Source organism: Elaeis guineensis, chromosome 9, assembly GCF_000442705.2.
Source record: "Elaeis guineensis isolate ETL-2024a chromosome 9, EG11, whole genome shotgun sequence".
Classification (NCBI taxonomy): domain Eukaryota; kingdom Viridiplantae; phylum Streptophyta; class Magnoliopsida; order Arecales; family Arecaceae; genus Elaeis; species Elaeis guineensis.
In genome coordinates, this window is record NC_026001.2 from 18,488,635 (window position 1) to 18,509,012 (window position 20,378).

General features: G+C 38.2%; 2 protein-coding genes across 2 annotated transcripts in view; one reads left to right on the top strand and one right to left on the bottom strand.

Annotated features, from left to right (window-relative positions):
* Positions 1–997: 997 nt before the first annotated feature.
* LOC105051380 (uncharacterized) lies at positions 998–9,693 on the top strand. The gene is made up of 11 exons (XM_010931786.4): positions 998–1,483; positions 1,574–1,649; positions 4,001–4,206; positions 4,356–4,442; positions 4,535–4,627; positions 7,770–7,924; positions 8,074–8,158; positions 8,245–8,331; positions 8,408–8,527; positions 9,337–9,438; positions 9,523–9,693. Exons 1-11 carry the CDS (start codon positions 1,124–1,126, stop codon positions 9,688–9,690), a joined length of 1,539 nt encoding a protein of 512 aa, XP_010930088.1. The 5' UTR covers positions 998–1,123; the 3' UTR covers positions 9,691–9,693.
* A 9,835-nt stretch (positions 9,694–19,528) lies between these two features.
* The window catches only part of LOC105051379 (exocyst complex component 5), a 28,519-nt gene continuing 27,669 nt past the window's right edge, over positions 19,529–20,378 (bottom strand). Inside the window, exons 22-24 of the mRNA XM_010931785.4 lie at positions 20,060–20,158; positions 19,906–19,989; positions 19,529–19,791 (exon numbers count right to left, since the gene is read on the bottom strand). Of these exons, the coding sequence (XP_010930087.1) occupies positions 19,716–19,791; positions 19,906–19,989; positions 20,060–20,158 (259 nt within the window). The 3' untranslated portion in view covers positions 19,529–19,715. The remainder of the gene's footprint in view (positions 19,792–19,905; positions 19,990–20,059; positions 20,159–20,378) is intronic.

Consider the following 20,378-nt stretch of genomic DNA (forward strand, 5'->3'; position numbering starts at 1 on the left):
GTTCAATTTATCTATTGCTCAACTTTGTTCTACATTTATTGTGTTGCTTGAATTCACGTTGATACCTTGTGCATGGGCCAAACATATCATCATGAACTATAGTAACTATTTGATATTATCATAATCACAAATCATCAAAATAATAAATCTAGTCCAGAATATACTTATTTAGATAATAAGTATATCATCTTGAAATATAGTAAATTCATGTTGATACCTTGTTGCTTGAAATTCATATTGATACCTTGTGCATGGGCTAAACATATCATCATGAACTATAGTAACTATTTGATATTATCATAAACACAAACCATCAAAATAATAAATCTAGTCCAGAATACACTTATTTAGATAATTTACCGACATTTATTATCTTAATATTATATAATATTTAATTATAATCTAAATTCAGTTGGTGAGAAGAATGCAATATTGGTAAGATAGAATTCATAACTTAAGTTGCAATTGGTTGCGCATGATCAATCGTTTCCAGCCATGATACCAAATATAATTTTATTTTTATAATTAAATTTTTAAGTTGTTTTGAAGTGTTAGGTAACTAAATAGCTGCATTACATCCGGCGAGCTGCATTAACCCGTTAAGCATGCCACTTATCATGTCTTCGCACGTGTGAATGGGCTCAATCAGCATATTAATCCAGGTGGCACGTTTCTCTCACTCCCGAAAGGACATGGGCTGTTGTCGTTTGTTATCCGGGTTCGGATTGTATTTTTCTCACGAAATAACGATTGATCCTCTTTCGCGAATGTAACCGTTGGATTGCACACTCCACAGCTATTAAAGCACGGCGGCTCGTCTCGTCCGCGATCCAACGGTGGATTCGGGCAAAGGAACGTGAATCTTTTCTTTGGGACGGAAGATACACCTCCAACCCCTGCTGTCGGGCCCACTTCTTTTCTCCACTTCGTAGCAAACGAAACTCAAAAAGAAAGAAAAAAAAAAAAAGAAAAAAAGCACCCAGAAATAAAAAATCTTAGTCCAATCCGCGCCTTCGCCTCATCACCAGCAGCGAAGCTACCGTCCACTGCACCATGCTCCCTCTCCATTCCCAACCCTAACCCTAACCCTTACCCTAATCCTTGCCCTCCTCCGTCGTTTGCCATGGACGCCGCTCGACTTCTCACGCCGTGCTTCTCCTCTTCCATGCGATCCCCGTCTTCTCGACCTCTATCCCGTCTCTCGGGCGCCTTCCGAAGCCCCAGGCGGTGCGCTCCATTTCAAGCCAGCCGTCGCCGGAATCTGTGCCTGGCCTGTGCTGCGGAGACCCTGGTCGCCGGATCGCAGAGGGAGGAAGGGAGCTCGCATTCGCTCCGAGGCGAGAAGGGAGTGGAGGGTGGAGATCTCAAGTCTTGGTTGCACGCGCAAGGCTTACCGCCGTGCAAGGTTGTTGTCAAGGAGAGGCCTTCTCATGATGGGAAGCACCGGCCGATACATTATATCGCGGCAAGCGAGGATCTTGAGGTAGCTTGCTTGCATTAGAAAGATGCCTTTTGGTTAGAAATGTGTTATTTTCTTGGATTCTTGGGTGGTAAAATTGGGTTTGTTTGTCAGGCTGGTGATGTAGCATTCTCAGTTCCCAACTCTTTGGTGGTAACTCTGGATAGAGTTCTTGGAAACGAGACAATTGGTAAAGAATCTGTATTTCTTTGATTTTTCTCTATTCATTTAATCACTTTGTTTAGTCCAGTTTCGCAGCAGATGGTTGATAGAACTGAAATTTGCTCAAGAAGCACGGTATTATGTCGCAATTCAATGGTTGATATATTCACACCAATACAATACTTTGTTAACAGATCCTTTCATTGCCTTTATTTCATGACGTGTTCCCAATGTAAAACTTATAAAATGTTTCTGGTTTACAACGGTAAAATATTTATTGCTTGCATGTTCTATACTGACTTTTGTTTTCTGTATTAGATGTCATGTTGTCTTTTGTTTCATCGAGCCTTTCCTTGTACATCTTAGAAACCTCTTCCCTCTAAATATTCGACTCATATTCCTGAATAAAAGCCAAATCTGAGCTACCTCATTACTCCTATTTGCAGTTTTACAAAATTCCCAAGCTCCCTTGCATTGTAAAATTGTCCTGGTACCTCACAACTAGAATCATGGATCTGTTTAACTTTGAGGGCATCAACTAACCAGGATGGTTCTTATATACATATTTTTCTTTGTTTATTATGATCATATGTGTCTTAAGAGAAGAGTGTTGCCTTATAATATGTGAGATCTTGATATCTCGACACGATCATGTGACCATTGATGCGAATTGAGTACCACACTTGTTTTCATTCTATCTAAATGATGGATTCATGACTATTAGCTTACTAAGGATGAGAAATTCATATTTCAACAAATCTTTCCTACTTTTCACGATCAACATCATGACTATGAGCTGAGATCCATCTGTCAAGTTAGGTATTTTCACTTTCACAAGCCAATCCATCATGATCAACTTCTCTTTAAAACCCCACGCCAATTCTCTCCTCCTATGCTTATCGGTCTCTCACCCACGTAGTTCTTGGGAAGATGATTAAAATCAAGATTGGCGAACTCGGTACTGGAAATTGTGTTGGCCAACTGGCGGTGCGGTTTGGTACAGATCTGTACTGGATCAGACCGGCGCGAACCGATATAGAGGAGAAAGGAATCGGGAGGAGGGAAAGAGAGAAAGAGGGGAGGGGGAGGGAGGGAGAGGGTGGCTGGAAGAGACGCTAGCGGTGGCCAAAGGCGGGTCGCTGGCGCATTTGGAGGGCCATCAAGGCCTTTGTTTCCTTTGCCAATCCTCAGCCGAGAGAGAGAGAGAGATAGAGAGAGGGGGGAGGAAAAGAAAAGAAGGGAGGGGAAGCCATCGGAGAGGCTATCGGAGGGCCTCCGGATGGAGCAATCGTGGCCTCCAACATTGCGAGCATGAAAGAGGGGTGATTGCCCCTTGTTTCATAGATTTTTTTTTTTAAACCCTCATTTTTCCGGCTCCACTGTTTTTTAGATTTTTTTAATTACAACGATGAATAATGAAGCCAGTAATCCCATTGTTGACTTCACTGTTTCTTAGAATTTTTTTAAAAGAAATCCTAAAACAGTGAAGTCGGCAATGGGATTACTGGCTTCATTGTTCATCGTCGTAATTAAAAAAACGATGATGAATGAACATGGCTGGTCGTCTTTGTTCCGCAGTTGCAGCTCCGTCTGCGCATTTCCACCGTCTGGTGGCCACGACAGCCATTCGGTACCCTCCAGCAGCATCTCTGCTGGCTAAGCCTCCCTCTGGTATTATCACTCCCTCCTCTCTGTCTCTCGATTAAAAGTCCTATTGGACGACACCGAGACGTGGAGGCCTCTATGACCCTCCAACGGTCTTAGCGGGCCACCGGCGGCCTCTAGCGATGTCGTGCCCTGTCTCCCTCTCCTCCTCTCTCTTTTCCTCTCTTTCCCTCTTTTTCCTTCTCCTTCGGTGTTCCATTTTGCTTTATCGGACTATCCTGGTTTGTCGTCGGAATGGCTCGGAACATCCTGAACCATCCGATTTGGGACGGTTCGGCAAACCTTGATTAAAACAAATTGATGATGATTGACTACTACTCTTTTCTTTCTTTTTTTCTATTTCTCATTTTTTCCCTTTTAAATTTGGGGGTTTAAAATCTCTCCCTCTCTCATTGTTTAGTGACCCCTTTCTCTCTCTCTCACGTTCTTTCCCCCCTCCAAATATTCTCCCCTCTCTCTCATGATATTATAGGCTTCATGGAATGCTTGAAATCCCTAATTCTCCATCTTTCATCTGAGGATAACCACTAAGGCAATAATAGTTGTAACATCAAGCCATGACAAATCTCTAATTAGGAAATATGAGTTGGCTTTGGTTATTGTTTTCTTGTTCATTATACTTAGATAGTCAGGAAAAGATCATATAGATAACATTCTTATCTGCTGACTTTACTTTGCAAAGCTCACATTAATCAACTTCTTGGGTTTGTGCAGCGGAACTGTTAACAACGAACAAGCTTTCAGAATTAGCCTGCCTGGCACTATATCTCATGTATGAGAAAAAACAGGGGAAGAAGTCCTTCTGGTATCCCTTCATTAGGGAGCTTGACCGTCAACGAGGAAGAGGCCAGCTAGCTGTGGAATCACCCCTTCTATGGTCTGAAACTGAACTGGCTTACCTGAACGGCAGTCCTACCAGGGTAATTGTTGTTTGCTGGCTTGAACTATTCATAGTTACCTTCAGTCAGATGTTGAAAATTTGGACAGTGTTGCTTAGAGATTCTATTTTAAGTGACAAAGTTTTACAAAATTAACGCACTGAGAAAATTCCATGATCTTAATGATTTAGGCTGAAGTTCTCGAAAGGGATGAAGGAATAAAGAGAGAGTACAATGAACTTGATACAGTCTGGTTCATGGCTGGTTCATTGTTCCAGGTCTTGTCTCTTTCAAACTTCATGTCTGATGCTTTGATTTGGATTTTGAAACTTGAACTTTTGTCATTCTTAAAATTTTTAGTGCTATGCAGCAATACCCTTTTGACATTCCTACTGAGGCTTTTCCCTTCGAGATTTTCAAGCAGGCATTCGTTGCAGTTCAATCTTGTGTGGTTCATTTGCAGGTATTTGTTGTAAAACACCCATATTCTTTGAAAATATAGGTTCAAACATCACTTTCACATGATATGATGGTATATTTTTGTTTTTTATTTGCTGAAAAGTTTGGATGATTTATCTGGGTGATAGTTAGGTATTCGTGGCCTTAAGCTGTTCAAATGTTTAAAGGTCAAATTCACTAGTTAATCAATCTGAAAAGGAAACTTTATGTAACTAAACTCTTTAAAACCAGTAAATGCATAAAGTTGGTACCTTTATTCTCAAGATGCTTTGACTATTTTCTAGATCACCAAATCCTTAAGTCTGGAGATGGGTGTTGGTGATCGAGTCTGAGATTTCTTTTCTTCTTTCCTGCCCTTTTGTGTGTGGTTGGAGTGAGGTGGGGTTTGGGCGAGGGATGCTACAAGAGTTCAATTTGTATTCCCTTGCATTGTATTACAGAAGAGGTACATGTTTTGGTCATCAGTTTCTTTTCCCAAATAATGGTGCTTGTAATTCCTTATGGAAACTCATGAATATGTACTGCATTTCTGATGGATTTTGAACGTGCGATACTTATTTAGAGTATACTTGCAATGTATAGGATGACTTTACAATTCCTGTACAAAACAGTATACCGACTTTATGTGGAAGAGGTGAACATAATATTCCAGAGCACATATATTTCTGTTATTTGCATAAATCAGATTCTTTGTTATTAAGATCATGTTCAAGTCATAAATTGTAGAAGGGGCTAGATCGGATTGGATTCCAAGATTTTTTTTAATAATTTTTTTTAGAAATTTTTAAATATGAAAGAAATAAAAGGTGAAATATGTATCAACTATAAAGTAGAAGAATGGAGAACAAAAAAAGCATACATATAACAAGTCTAGTTTTCAGCAATATGGGCCCCTATATTGCATATCCGATGAAACAAATATTTTTTGGTTATTATAAAAATTATATGCTATCTGTCAATTTAATTATCCTCACAGGTAGAATATTTTGAAAGAAAACAAGGAAAATTTTTGAACATATGGCTGTAAAAAAATAAAAAAAATGGATCTTGTTTTTAACCCTACAAAGTCCAATTACAGACTTCCTAATTTTACTATTCAAGACTAGTTGATGATATTTGAAAGCTACATAGTCACATAAATTTTTTAAAGTGGACCCAGTTATGTTTTACTCTATCATTATAATAATCAACTTGGATCTCATGATCCAAAAGAATGTGCTACCCATCACATGGATCTAAATCTTGAGATCCTACATGATCTTGATCCAATAATTGGATCCGGATTGTGTAGGGCCATTTTGACCTGGATCATGAGATCTGGCTTGTGAATCATCAGATTTTTAACAACATTTATTGGAAAAGAATCATGTTTAAGTGCATTCTTGTTTTGGGGGCGGGGGGGGGAAGATCCTTTTCGTAGGTCATATATATGAAGGCACAAGGTTTTGACTTACATATACTTTATCATGTAATTTTTCTTGATAAACTGAACGCCGATAAAGGTGAATATCAGAAGAGGCATTAGCAATCAGGAAACTTAAACAAGGGAGACTTCAACAAATATAAGAGAGGCAAGATTTAAAATCAGATAGATACTCGATCATTATGGAGAACTATGGAAGGAACCTAATGGATTTATTAGACACTTTTTTTGTATGTGATCTTGAAGGCTAGGATATGCTTGATGAATGAAAAGTAGAATATTGTCACTATTATGATAAGGAAGACGTCCAATAAAAACTAATAGACTTGGTATTAACTCTATGCCATGTCAGGAGGCTTGGGAAAGGGTAATCTGGAAGAGTAGTTTCAATTATTAGAATTTGATTTTTTATGTTGGGCCATCATGGTCAGCCAATAATGTTGTTATTATTCTCTTTCTTGTTTGCTATGTTGTAGGACCCTGGAATGAGAATTCATCTTCTTCTGCTCATGGATTTGATCTTTCAACTTTATTTTTTTATTTTTTCCAGGTCACTGTTTGCATATTTTGAGGTCTCGTCGAACTAGATAAGATGTCTGTTTTTCATCTTCGAAAGACCTAATCCAGCACATGATATATGCCAGCTACCTTGATTCTATTAATCAGGAGAACTTTAAGGTAGATAATATGCTTAAATAGGTTTATGAATAGCAAGCGATCTGGAGCAGCACTCTTGAGAGTTGAAGATTTGATGAGGTAGTTATTAGACCTATTTTACTGTATGGATAAAAAAACTGGTGAACCAAGAAGGCATGTGAACTCAAGGCTAGATAAATGCAAATGGGGAACATGCGTTGTCTGCATGCATGCATGTTTCGCATGATGAGCTTCATTAACAATAGAGAAATGATAGTATCTCTAACAAAGGAAAAGAGGAAAAGAATATTCAGGATTTCTCCTTTACCTATCTAAATGTCAATCTGCAAATCCTAAATTTGTTCTCATCCTAAAGGGGCTTCTATCTAATGCAATATGACCATAAATTCACTATTTAATAATGATTACTTTCTTGCTAAAAAATAATGACACTTTCTTAAAGACTCTACCTATTTGACACTCATAGAACAGCCTTGGAAGACATTGCAAAACTAAAAATAAGATTTTCATGTCATAAATAAACTTCTAATTAATGCTAAACTGTCCATCCTCAATTGCTTGCCATGATTTTTTTTTTTTTTTTAATAAACAATATGGATTTTGAACTTCATACTGCCTTGCAAAAAAGGGTCCAAGTAATACTTTGTTCTTTGAAGTGGAGGTTGCTTGCATTAAAGGGTTCAATTGTTATTTGGAAGCAGTGAATTGTGAATCTAATGATGATGGAAAGATGTTAACACAAGAGTTAGGAAGTACCCAAGAATTACAAACCCCACCTGTTTCCTGCTTTAGGAGAAAAAAGAGAGATCTAACAGATTATAAATTGTGCTTGAGATCCCAATAAACTGCAGGCATGCTAAACATGACTCTTAGATTTGAATTCAGTCCTAAGGATTTTTTTTTTTTTTAAACTTCATAAGATATTGGAATTTTGTGGCAAAATGTATTTTCTTTAACATACTATCATGCCAACTCACAGTATTTTCTTTTCTTTGGTGGGGGATCAGATAAATTCTGCTTCCTAAAATAGAATCAAATGCTGATGTGTCTTTTTTGTTGGAAACAGAAAGTAAGTTTGGCTCGAAGGTTTGCCCTGGTTCCTTTGGGGCCGCCATTGTTGGCTTACAAGAGCAACTGCAAAGCAATGCTAACTGCTGTCAGTGATGCTGTTCAGTTGGTGGTTGATCGTCCATATAAGGCTGGGGAACCGATTGTTGTATGGTATTCTATTTATATCACCATAAAAGTTGCTTACTCTGCTGGTGGTAGCTTCTGTATCCATAGTTTACTAATGCTTTAAGACACCCACTTTCACATATACATATACAATATATCTTTCATGGACATCTCAAACTTTGTAGATTTTACAGGTGTGGACCACAACCAAATTCAAGGTTGCTTCTCAATTATGGTTTTGTTGATGAAGATAATCCATATGACCGTATAGTCGTTGAGGTGAAATCCAGGTTCATGCACATGTGAGTTTTACATTTTCTCACTTAGTTGGTTTGACTTTCTTTTATTTGTCATTTCTGATAAAGGCATCCCTGAATACGGAAGATCCTCAATACCAAGAAAAGAGAATGGTTGCTCAAAGAAATGGAAAGCTGGCTGTCCAAGTTTTTCATGTATGTGATATAATATTTTACTTCGTCTTATAGTTAGCAGTGAGCATCATAGTATCCACTCTTTTTTTGGTTCTAGGTGTATGTTGGAAGAGAAAAAGAAGCTATATCGGAAATGCTGCCTTATATGAGATTAGGGTATGTTTCAGATCCAGCTGAGATGCATTCGGTTATTTCTTCTCAAGGCCCTGTTTGTCCTGTAAGTCAACAAATCCACCTTTATTTGGTATCATTTTATATGCAGGAGATCTTTTTATCTTTTTTTTCTTCAAATAATAATAAAAAAAGAATGAGTTGGCAATTGCTCCTCCGATGTAGTGTAAAATATCATGACTAGTAATTCCACAATTATCAGGATTATCCTGTTTTTAAGCTTAAGAAAATAAACAATGACATGATTATTTTAATAATGTAATCTTCAATCTTTGTTTCACATATATGTAAGTAAAGTAGCTTTTTGTTTCACTTTTGTTCTTGGGCTTTTAATTTTGCGTTGTTATTGGCCACTTCTACGATAATGTTCTATTGGTATGTGATTCTGTAGCACATTGCACATTACAATATTTAGTCATTTATCACCTCATGTCCATCTTGAAGTATGCCTTCTATAACAATACTAGTTTCCTTGGGATTTTTCAAGGATAAGCAGCTGATTCATTATTTCCTTATTATTCTGCATTGGTCAATGTTGTATTCCCAAATACTGGGCCATGCACAACTTTTTTAGCTTTCAAGATTTGCAGCAGTTTGCTGCTTCGTGGCTACATTTACATTGTTGCATGTGACTAAACTTATCAAGTCATCTACTAATCTGCTCTTTTGTGTAGTTCATTTTCTGCTTCAGATTGGTTGGTAAGCTTCTGCATGCACTATTAGAGTAAATATTCTGAAGCGAGCTTACTTGTTACTATGAGAAGTATTCTGAGGAAGCTCTTTCTCCTGATCTATTGAAACCTTCCAGTAAGTGAGAATCATAGTATTCATGACTCATACAATTTTTTACTACAGGTAAGCCCATGCATGGAGCGAGCAGTGTTGGACCAACTTGTAGGCTACTTTGAGGCTCGGTTGGCAGGCTACCCTACAACCTTAAGTGAGGATGAAAATATGGTAACGGCTATGAGAGTTCACTACTTCTAGTTATATTTTCAATTACAGAATTAATTAGCCATTTGTCATTATATGAATTACCAGTTGAGAGATGGCCATTTGAATCCAAAGAAGCGAGTTGCTGTTCAGCTTGTAAAGTTAGAAAAGAAAATGCTGCACGCTTGTCTTCAGGCTGTATTTGAAGTCATAAATCAATTACCAGATCACACTGTATCTCCCTGCCCGGCTCCTTTTGCTCCTCAATTGAAATAATAGGTACCATTGATGATTTCCTCCTCTCTTCTCATCTATTCTCTTTACATTTAACTCTACTGAATGCAGTTCTTTTTCTTGCAGAACCAACCATCCCCATCACATGTCTAATATGATCATGTAGGCCAAGCAAGTCAGTCATAACAGTTTAGCTTTGATCGGTTGGGTTGCTTGTCAGGTGAACCATTCAGGTTAGCCTAGTGAATGGTGGAACTTCTCAGTTTACCCAATACTTTTGAAAAGGGTTCTTGCATATGTATAGTTTTGGTTTTTCTTTACTTCAAATTCCAACTAATTAAATCTTTACTTTATAAATGATCAATGGCTTATAACATGTTAGCTTTCTGATTTCCATACCTGTTGTGACAACTTGATACTTTGGCTAATGGCAGGACATGCTTTGATTAATACTGTGACAACTCTAGCGACGTATGTTAGTGCTTTATTTAACTAGCTGTTAAGGTTTTTCTCCCATCCTTCTTCAACATTAATAACTGCACCATGAGCCAAGTCTAAAGACTATACCACTTTAGAACATGTATTGCTTATATTTCTGTTTACAACCTATGGTTTTATATGTGGATAAGCTTAAAGTTTTTCTCAAAAAAAAAAAAAAAAAAAAAGAATATCAGATAGAAAGCTTTCATAGGTAATTGAAAAAGCTCACTGAAATAGGTGTGGTTGTTCCCTTGGAATAGTGAAATAAAACGTGTAAAACCAACACTGAATTAGAGGAGGGCATAATATTTGGTCAGATAGGGTGGATAGACTGATAGCAGACTTCTTGGTGCAATATGATTATTGTTCGTTAGTTAAAATTCAAAATTAAGATTATTGATTAACCATGAAGCACGGACACTGTTATGGGGTATGGATATGGGATGATACAAATATGGCGATGCAGCAAATCTTGAAAAAGTAGGATATGATATTACTATGATTCATCAGGGAATACACATAATATATGGATACAACAAATCTTGAAAAATTAGGATGTGATATGACTAGGATACATCAAGGAATATACACACATAATGTATGTGTGTGTATGAGTCTATGGATACATACATAGCATTGACTTTTACAAGCTAATCTTTACTCATTATTCCATAGACCATAATCCATATCTTTTTTAATTCTGAAAAATAGGATACTTAAACACAAGTATCAAACACGTATCCAAGAAATATTCATTATAGGGATAGATGATGTGGACATGGCATGTGATTTGAAGTATCTGTGCTTTCTAGTTTAGGCCTTATTGATCTGAATAGAAGGCAGTGAGGAGTATGCACGAGTTTATAAAGTCCCAGAATTTGACGACTTTAAACTGGATGTATGATGCAACTTGTGCAAGTTCTGAAATCGATATATTTCGGGAGCTTGGCTTGATAAGAGAGGTCAGTGGTTAACTAGTTCAAGAGAGTTTGGCTGTCTGCAGCAAAAAGTGAAAATCTTGTTGAGGTGGAATATTAGGTCTTTATTACATAAGTTGATTAAGAACTATTTCACTTCAGAAGACCTAGATGTAGGTGGTGAGTATACAATGGATTTGGAGTAGCTTCATAGGGATGGCTGGGCATAAGTTTGAAGTGTCGATTCATTCCTAACTATGGATTGCATGTTTAGATTGAAAGTAGGCTGATGTAGCATTGATGGGCCTATTTATGGGCCATAATTACTGTGTTTTTAAAACTTGGAGAGGTATTATATGTGTATTTTGCTGTCCTTTTGCAATTATTTTATGTTGTAGGGGTTTGCCATCTACTTTTTTGATTTTGGTTTGACTGCTGAGATTATCTCATCACATCCATTTGAATCTATTTGGTCCTGCTTTTAGATTTTGGTTTTATTACTAATTCTAAGTTAGGATAAACAGCTAATTGCCAGTGTTGGACCCATCTCCACTATAAATAAGGATGCACGACAGGCTGGTCGGGTGCCTTTGTGGGGGGGGGGGGGGGGCGGGGAGGGGGGTTGTGGTCTGGTCTTAGGCGTGACCCATGTTACTGGATATTTGGCTCAAGCTCAGTCTAGTATAATCAGCCCAACATGTGTAACCAAACTCGGTCACATGAGCAACAAATGAGCTTGATATAAATCAGGTTGCCCAAATTATAGTCGAGACTTGCTTGTCTGGTAACAAACCAAAGATTATAAAGAATCTCTTGAACACCTCTTCAATCATGATTCTCTAATAGGAATTTTTTTTTTTTAATAATTTGTGTGTATCATGTGATTGGAGGGATAATCTGCAAAATGGTATTAACTGTTGCTTATATTATATTGACAAGGTTTAGTATTGTATTTATATTATAGGTGTCATATGTTATAAATATTAGGCCAAGTTGGGTTGGGTTATGGGATTTGCAATCGGTTGGCCCAAGGCCCCAAGCTCTGCCAATGCAAAGTAGGGCCAAAATTTTAGGGCCCAAGTTCAGCCCAATTAATGAAGATATTGGTCACCCATGAAATATGGCTAGGTCAACTGGTCTATGGCTTGGCTTGGTCCTATGTGCATCACTATTTATGTAGAGAGTGGGGCTAGGGCTATGGATATCCCAAACCAGTAGTACTATGGCTAAGGGGATGGTAGTAAGGTACAAAAAATAAAAGGTGGAAAAGATGGCAGAGGAGAGGAAGAAAGAGGGAAGGACAAGGAAAGAGAAAAAAGTAGAAGAATAAGAAAAGAAGAAAGGAAAAGGTGAAAAGACATGCATAATTCGCTTGCCAAAAAGGAAGGTAATCGTGGGTCTTGGTCTTGGGTTTTACTACAAAATATGCTAGGTTCCTCAAAACCAAAATTTATACTTAGGCCCACCTCTTGACTCCGTTTTTTTAATATCACCTAGTTTTGGCAACCATTATCAGAGTGGGGTTTAGATTTCATGCATTTGCTTATTTCCACTCATAGCTCTCGTAGAATAGCACTCGTGTTGGTTAGCAAATATTTGCTCAAAAACAATAAACAATTGTCACAGAATAAACACCTAATCTAGAGATGTATGTCCTTGTGCTCAAAAATAAACACAAATTGAGAGGTACGTACTTTCTACCAAGGTTTTAAATTATGTGAGACAAAGGTGTCTCGGTTTCTCCATAGAACTGGATGTTCTGCTCTCCCATCCCGTCCCGACAGTAGTCTCGGTCATATATCCCTATGGACATTTTCCTTTTCTTTTCCTTTCTTTTTCTTTTCGCTTCCTTTCTATTTTTTCATTTTTCGTCTTCTTTCCTTTCATTTTTTCTTTTCTTTATCTTTCCTTCCTTTCATTCTTTCCTCTTTCTTCTTCTTTCCCTGCGTGGATGGGTTTCGGAGTCCCGAGCCATCCTAATCCTGTTTTTTCACAAGAACGGGATGGAATGACCGGGACGCCCCATGTCTTGTCGGGACGCAAAACCTTGCTTTCTACTTGGTTTAGACCAACCAAAAAAACATACACAAATGTGCACATGATGTTGGACCAGACCATGGCCCGCTCAATCTAGCCCACATTTTAACTAGGTTTGGCTGAAGCTAGGTTACAAATTTCGGACCCAAGTTTGAATTGGACTGAGCTTGGACCAATGGGTTGTAAACCTGATAGCCTGATAGTAACATATCACAACCATAGGACAAATACAATGCTAAATCTTGCCTACATAATAAAACAATATCTAGTCATTGTTTGAGGAATTATCCCTCCAGTGACATGATATGCATAAACCATTGAAAACAATTTTGGTATATAGTCATGATTGAGTAGGTGGATGAGAGGATTCATTATACATTTGTTTGTTACCCAAGAAAGGAAGTTGCAGAGTTAACTTAGCCCAATTTCAGCCTGAGCTCACTTATTCTCATTGTGCTGAACTTGGGTCGTAATGTTGGATTGAACATAGGCCAGGCTAAGCTTGGGCCAAGTACATAGTAACATGGGCTGATCCAGTGACCACCTTGGCTAGGCACAATCCGCCTAATATGCATTCTTATATACAGTAGAATAAGGAATTGCATATGCATAACCAGCACTAAGTCAGGGGAGTAAACAGTTGGGTTGGAGAAATAAACACTTAGATCAAAAATAAACGATGGATCAATATCCACTCCTTGCCTAGCTGTCATCGGGCAAAACTTGAAGCTAATACATTCTTATAGAATGAAGTACATAGTTAATCTGGAGTTGTAGACATTTGTGCTGGCAAATGAATACATACTGAGAGATCCATTTTGCTTGGCTAAGGTCAGCTAAAGAAGGTAAATGAAGAGTAAACATTTAGAGAAGTAGATTGCTACCTCGGAGTAAATAATGGGCCAGTGAAGGACATTTTTGTCAAATAGGCTATCTTGTTGAATGATGGTAGTTGGTGGTTCTAAAATTTTTGAGGGGAGGCTGATCTTATTTTTTTAGGACTACATAGACCTCGCCAATTTGTTTGTATGAAGTAGGGTCAGGACATACTTCTGCCAAAAGAGATACTGCATCTTGAGTCAACTTCTCAGATGGCATGTGCAATATGTGTAACAAATATTGTCTTTGATTTGGATATTCCAAACATTTAAGGATGTGACAGTTGCATAACTTGCACTTACGGTAACCTGATGTATGGATTTTGTTCCTATATATCCAAGATTGTCACAGGCAGCTACCGAGGTGCTTAAGCACTTTGGCAGCAGCATCTCCCAGGCATCTGGCTTTTTCCAAGCCTTCAGGGTGGGTGCCTGTCCATATGCAAAGGGTGGCACCGAGATATGCACCTGGCGACCTATTATTGCTTTTGTTCCCAATGTGGGTCTGGATCAAAATTTATCACTCTAAATTTCTGAATCTCTTGGCATGTTTATTATGAAGTCTGTTTCCTCTTTAGTAACCTGGGGTGCATTTAATGGATCTTGGAGTGAATGGCTTTGTATATTCTATCACATAGACCATCATTTTGACCATGTGTTCTTTTTTTATGTGATTGAATTTTTCTTAGTTTTATTTGATTTTTGGAATGTATTCTTGAAGATATTAATTGACACTAGATCATGTTATGTTGCTTGGAAGCTTTAGATATTTTAGATCATTCAGTAAAAAGGATAATAAGTAAAACTTAAGTAGTTTAGTCAGATATTATGCTATTGCATTGCTCAGGTGGTTAATGACCTTATTGTTTATGAATATGATGTTTTCTGAATGTTTTCTATGAACCGTATGCATGTGTGCATGTGTCGTAATTGGCCCATGCAAGGCTATTTATGCTATTTGCATTAATTTTACAGATTTTTAACTCTAAGCTCCTGCACGGCCACATAAGCATTTAAGAGTGCCACTGCTTAGGACTGCTCAGGTGTTTTGATAAATCTTGCATTTATGGTAATGGAATGGCATGTGCCATATCAGGCAACAATTTTCAAGTTCACTCAAGAAATCGAGTTGAAAGACACTAAATGATTTTGGATTCAGTTGTCTGGTACCCTGATGCTGCAAATTCCCGTTAATTTATAAAATTCATATGTCGTATCTAGACCTTTATAACTCGTTTTCCTTTATGATTATGCATACTAGCTATTTCACTATGCACATAAAACATCATTTATAAGCATTACTACAGAAGCATGGCATTTTTGATACGATACTAGAAGGCACCATAATGCTATCTTCTCTTCTTCTTCATCTCTAACTGCTACTTTTGTTCTTGTTTATTTATTTATTTTTATTTATTTTTTTGAGCTTAGTGCTGACATGCACACTCAAATTACTTCCTTTTATTGTCTGTCTGGGATGCTGTTTGGTATCCTTTTTCCCTGACTGGCAAGGAAGTTGTTCAGCCTGTCATGCCTGTCCGCAGGCATAAAAATCAATATTATTCTTGTGGATTACGGCCTGAATAGCTTCTTTGCTGTTGAGATAAAAAAACAACTTAGTTGCTGCTCGTTTTTCCTGCTGTCCACAGCCGAACTCTTTTTTTCCTGTCCTTGTTCCTCTCTTAATCCAACAACTGCCCCCTTTTTTCTGTTACATGATGGTCATTTTGCTCATTGCTTTGGTGTCCTTCCTGTCCCTATATGTGCATGTAATTGGTGGTATAATTGTATGATATATGCATTCCATGATTGTAGTTATCATGTAATTGGATATCGTAGTTATCATATCATGGTATATTTTTTGTTAGCGCCTATTAGAGAAGGACAAAAAATAAAAATTCAATTGATCTTCTGATTTTCAGAAAATCTGAACACTTGCATCCTTTATATAAAATATTGAAAAATTACAGGAACATTTCCTCAACTTTAGTCCAATTTTATTTACACCTTTGTACTTTAAAAAATATCAAACTAATCTTTCTAGTTATTGATATGTTCTAATGTGGTACTGTCGTCCATTTTAACAAGTGTTAGCTTTCTCTTTTAATAGACGAAAATGTGCTTATGGGTGGGCTTGGAGGAGAACAAGGATGAGAAGAAGTAGATGAGGAGGAAAGGGAGGGAAGAAGGGCCGAATGGGTTGGAAAAAGAGAATGAGGATAAGGAGGAGAAGAGAATGGGGAGAGGGAAGATGAGTTGCTGGCGAAAAGGGGCGGAGGTGGATGGGCTGCCGTAAAAGGAGTGGTTTATGGGCGGCTTATAAGAGGATGAGGAGTAGGATGATAAGGAGGAAGGGAAAGAGGTGGAGGGAGCCTCCATGGAGGAAGATACATGGATAAGGAGAAAAAGGAGGGGGAATGATGGGTTGGTGAAAAGGGGTGTATGTGAAGGGGGTTGTCATAGAGGGGTGGGGTTATGGGTGGGTTTGGAGGAAGAAGAGGATGATGAGGAAGAAAATGAGAAAGAGAAGTGGATAAGGAGAAAGGGGAAGGAAGAGGGGTTGCCGGCTGCAAGAAATGGGTTGGAGGAGGATAAGAAGAAGAGGATGGGGAGAGAAGAGGAGGAAGGTGGAGGAAGCCATTATGGAAACGGAGAAATGGGTGAGGAGGAAGGGGAGAAGAAAGAAGAGGAGGAAGGAGAAAGAGGACACCGGTGATGGAGGAGGAGATCAATCGGAGAGAAAGGAGGGAAGAGGGAGGAGATGAAGATAAGGATATTTTTGTCATTTTATAAAATTCTGTTAATGTAGATAGATGGTTGGAACACATTGCAACATATTGATAACTAGAAGGATTAGTTTGACACTTTTTAAAGTATAAAGGTGTAGATAAAGTTGGACTAAAGTTGATGGAGTGTTCCTGTAATTTTTTTTAAAATATTTAGCTGAAGTTGAATGAGTTATAACAAGCTGTTCCCACTGTAACTTGCAGATGATGTAACATGCTTTATGTTGTGTGATCATTTAATGCATGCTTGATTTGTTTGAGATGGCATGAGGAGAAACTTATAGCTTACAATTTTGCTACTTGAGGTTTCAGTTGTCCAACTCCACCTTTTGATCTGTGGTAGTAATGCCAACCGATAACGCCATACACAGTCCATTTTACAGGTTGCGTGATGTCTGGCGTTGCTGTAAGCTAGAAGATTTGGGTTGTGATTTTATATCTGCGGGTGGATCATCATGCAAGTATTCTGAAGGAAACCATCGGGAACTCTTCTGCAGTTCATTGACGGTACATAATTCAAAAGTAAACCTAGGTCACATCTTTTCTCAATTTGCCCAGTGATACGTTTTTGATTTAGTTTCTCTTGCTTCCAAATGTTTGCTAACTTGTACATGAACAAATAATGAGGCAAAAAAAAAAAAAAAGAAGAGAAAAAAGAGTTGCATCTTGATGGGTGACTAATTTGCCTTGAAATCTTGAGGAATGGTGTTCGACATAGCTTTTCATCATTCTGACTAGTTATTTGCCTACCGAGCTGCCACAATTTATGTGATGTGATGGCCTTTGGATTTGTAAATTTGTCCGTTTGTTATATTCTGACGACTCTGCTTTGTTATCCAAGAAATTGAAAGAAAGGATTTCTAGTAGAACAGAGGTCCAAGAAGTTTCCTTGCTTGGTGAGCTTAGAACAGTGAATGGTTCAACCTGTCTGGATGATGCTTGAATCCATCATCAGCGGGGTAACTCCTCATCAGCTGGAAAATGAGTAGGAATTGAAGAGGCGAGGTGCAGCTGTAATGCCCCCTTTAGATTTTAGGGATTATGGATGCCACGCTGAGAGAGGTGATTTACCTTTTCCCAGAAAATTTGAGATTAAATATCTCCAAATTGTTCAGCCTTTTCATGACCCTTCTCGTTTTCCGCTTGGAGGGGATTTAGCGTGCCAGCAAGTTCGCAATTCTTCAAAATTTGACCTACAAAATAATTTCTTGCGAACAAGCAAGCCATCCTAATTTGCATAACTAAGCATCATCTCTCAAGTTCAATGGAAGAGAGGAGGGAACTAATTTAAGAATTAAATAAAGGTTTTGACCTCTTGTTTTTCTATCAAACAAAGAAAATGCTAACAATGGGAAAAAAAAAAAAAATCTTATGTTTCTCTTGCTTTTGTAGTAACTTAACGGCATTTGAACTATGGTCTTTAGCACCCGAGCAAGCAAAAGATGCATTGTTCAATCCGTTGAGATTCCAGAGGGTATGTCGGCACCTCTACACATGTTCGTACAAGATGGGAAGTTTTTACTTTGGCTTGAAAAGGAGGGAAAAAATCGTCAATAGAATAATATACTTTTAAAGATTGCTTTGCTAGTTATTAATGCAATGAAACAAACAAATCTGAAGCTGAAGGTTGACTTGCCACCAATGTCAATTAATTGGTTTCAACTTCAAGGCATCTAAGCATTCTCATATTCTCTCCCCCTCTGAATTAGGAAGAGAGCAGAGTTAGACCCCAGGTTACTGAAATCCGGACTTGTTTTTATCTAGTTCAGTGCTGACCATTAGATATCCTCGGTCCGGCTGGAACGGACCTCTAGTGAAGATGGGTTGGCTAAGGCAATGGTTGTCCATGATTCTTGCGATTCCAATATTTTCAGGATTTGAAAATTTTGGGGCCTTCATGGTTCTGATCTTCCAATAAGTCTCTTTGCTCTCCAACTGGCACATTTGTGGAGGACGAAATTGAATACCAAATGGCTTCGGAAATTCATAGGCCCTTTGAACATAATTAAGCAGCAGATTTGCCGTCCGTGTTTTTGTTTAATTCATCTTGGCATCACGCATAGGCATTGCATGGAGCAGAGGAGGACAACATGCCTTGTGCTGGATAATTGCATGCTATCTTCACTGCAGAAAATATTGAAGGAAAATAAGGTTAAGAAAGCAAAAGAAAACATCCTTCAGACGGCAACCTTATGCTCAACATACTCCATCTGATGCACAAACGCCTGTGTCCTCTAGGAATTCAAGCTCAGTTCATAACAGGTAACATCAAACGGAAACCCAGTCATAACAGGTCAGAAGCTCTGAAGATCTTTTTCCTTTATAGTTAAAATGTCGGTGGAAGATAGGATGAAGCAACAAGAGTTACCACGGCTTTTCAGAAAACCATCAACTTCTAAAGAACCCACACTACTCTCGTAATTGAACTGTTTCACTACAAGGCAGTTTTCTTTCTTTTTTCCCCTTTTTTTTGAGAAGAATGCTATGATGCAGTCTTTAAGTGCTCTTTTATGCCTGGATGATTGTTGAATACAGCACAGCTTTGAATCCCTTCTATACTATGATGGAAATAATATGGTAAACAGACCCAGCACAATATATAGTACCTTGGAATGAATGAAAGAATGTTTTCACAAGGTCAACTCAACAATTCTTTCAAGCTAATGCACACCATGGGCAAGGGCGGGGACTTGAATGCCCTAAACCATTTTACTCTGACAGTCTACCCCTCGAGTTAGATAAAGACAAACTTGATTTAACTCAAAGTAGGCAAACACAAGACTAACCAAAAGCCATATAGAATGAGTATGATGTCATGTTTCTAGTTCATACAAACTTTACAGTGAATAAGCTCACAAAGACGTCAACTGGCGCAAGTTCTTAAGAGGCTCATTCATAAGCAACAGAAAGATGAGTAACTCAACTACATCTGCTCATTTTCCACACCCTCTCTAGTGCCAATCTGTTAACTATGACTCTGACAGGATGCTATTCAGCCTGGATGCGATCTTTGCTGTTTTGTAATCATCCCTTAGTTGAATAAATCTGGAAATGGAGGCAATAAGAGTAAAATCAGTGCAAAGATGACCATTTCCTTTGGCCAACAGGGAGTATTGAGCTGCTAAAAAAGGGATGGTTACAGAGGATAATGGTATATACCTTAGCGCATCTTTCCTGATGCTTGGGGTTCCCTCAAACAAGGATGCTAGGCTTTCAGGCGCCACAATAAAGACATTGGCCATGCTGAAAACAATAATATGTTAGCTCATCTATTCACTGACAGAGAGAAAAAGAACAGGCAATAAGCACATACATGCCCAAAAGTTCGAATTTTTCATCAATGGAAGGTGCATTAAAGCTGCGAACAAATTCTCCGTACTCCGTAATGTCACGCTTCAGTCGCAGCCCACCACTGCATGTAAGCACAAATAAAGGTGAACTGCTGAAAGTGGCAAGGCAAGATAATTAAAGCTTCAGAGCTTCTAACATGTGTTAAAGATTTCAATATGGTATACAGGATTGTTTTCCCCTTCTCCTTGGCCAATGAAGCTAGAGGGTCACAATATGTTAAAAACTACCATAAACAGACATAAGGTCCTGAAAAGAAATGCTTTATAAAATCGGAAAAATGT

Excerpts from the sequence above, each read along its gene's own strand:
- LOC105051380 (XM_010931786.4), top strand. The coding sequence starts at position 1,124 with ATGGACGCCGCTCGACTTCTCACGCCGTGCTTCTCCTCTTCCATGCGA. Across the intron at positions 1,484-1,573 it reads CGGCAAGCGAGGATCTTGAG|GCTGGTGATGTAGCATTCTC; the intron begins GTAGCTTGCTTG and ends TTTGTTTGTCAG. Across the intron at positions 8,159-8,244 it reads ATGACCGTATAGTCGTTGAG|GCATCCCTGAATACGGAAGA; the intron begins GTGAAATCCAGG and ends TTTCTGATAAAG.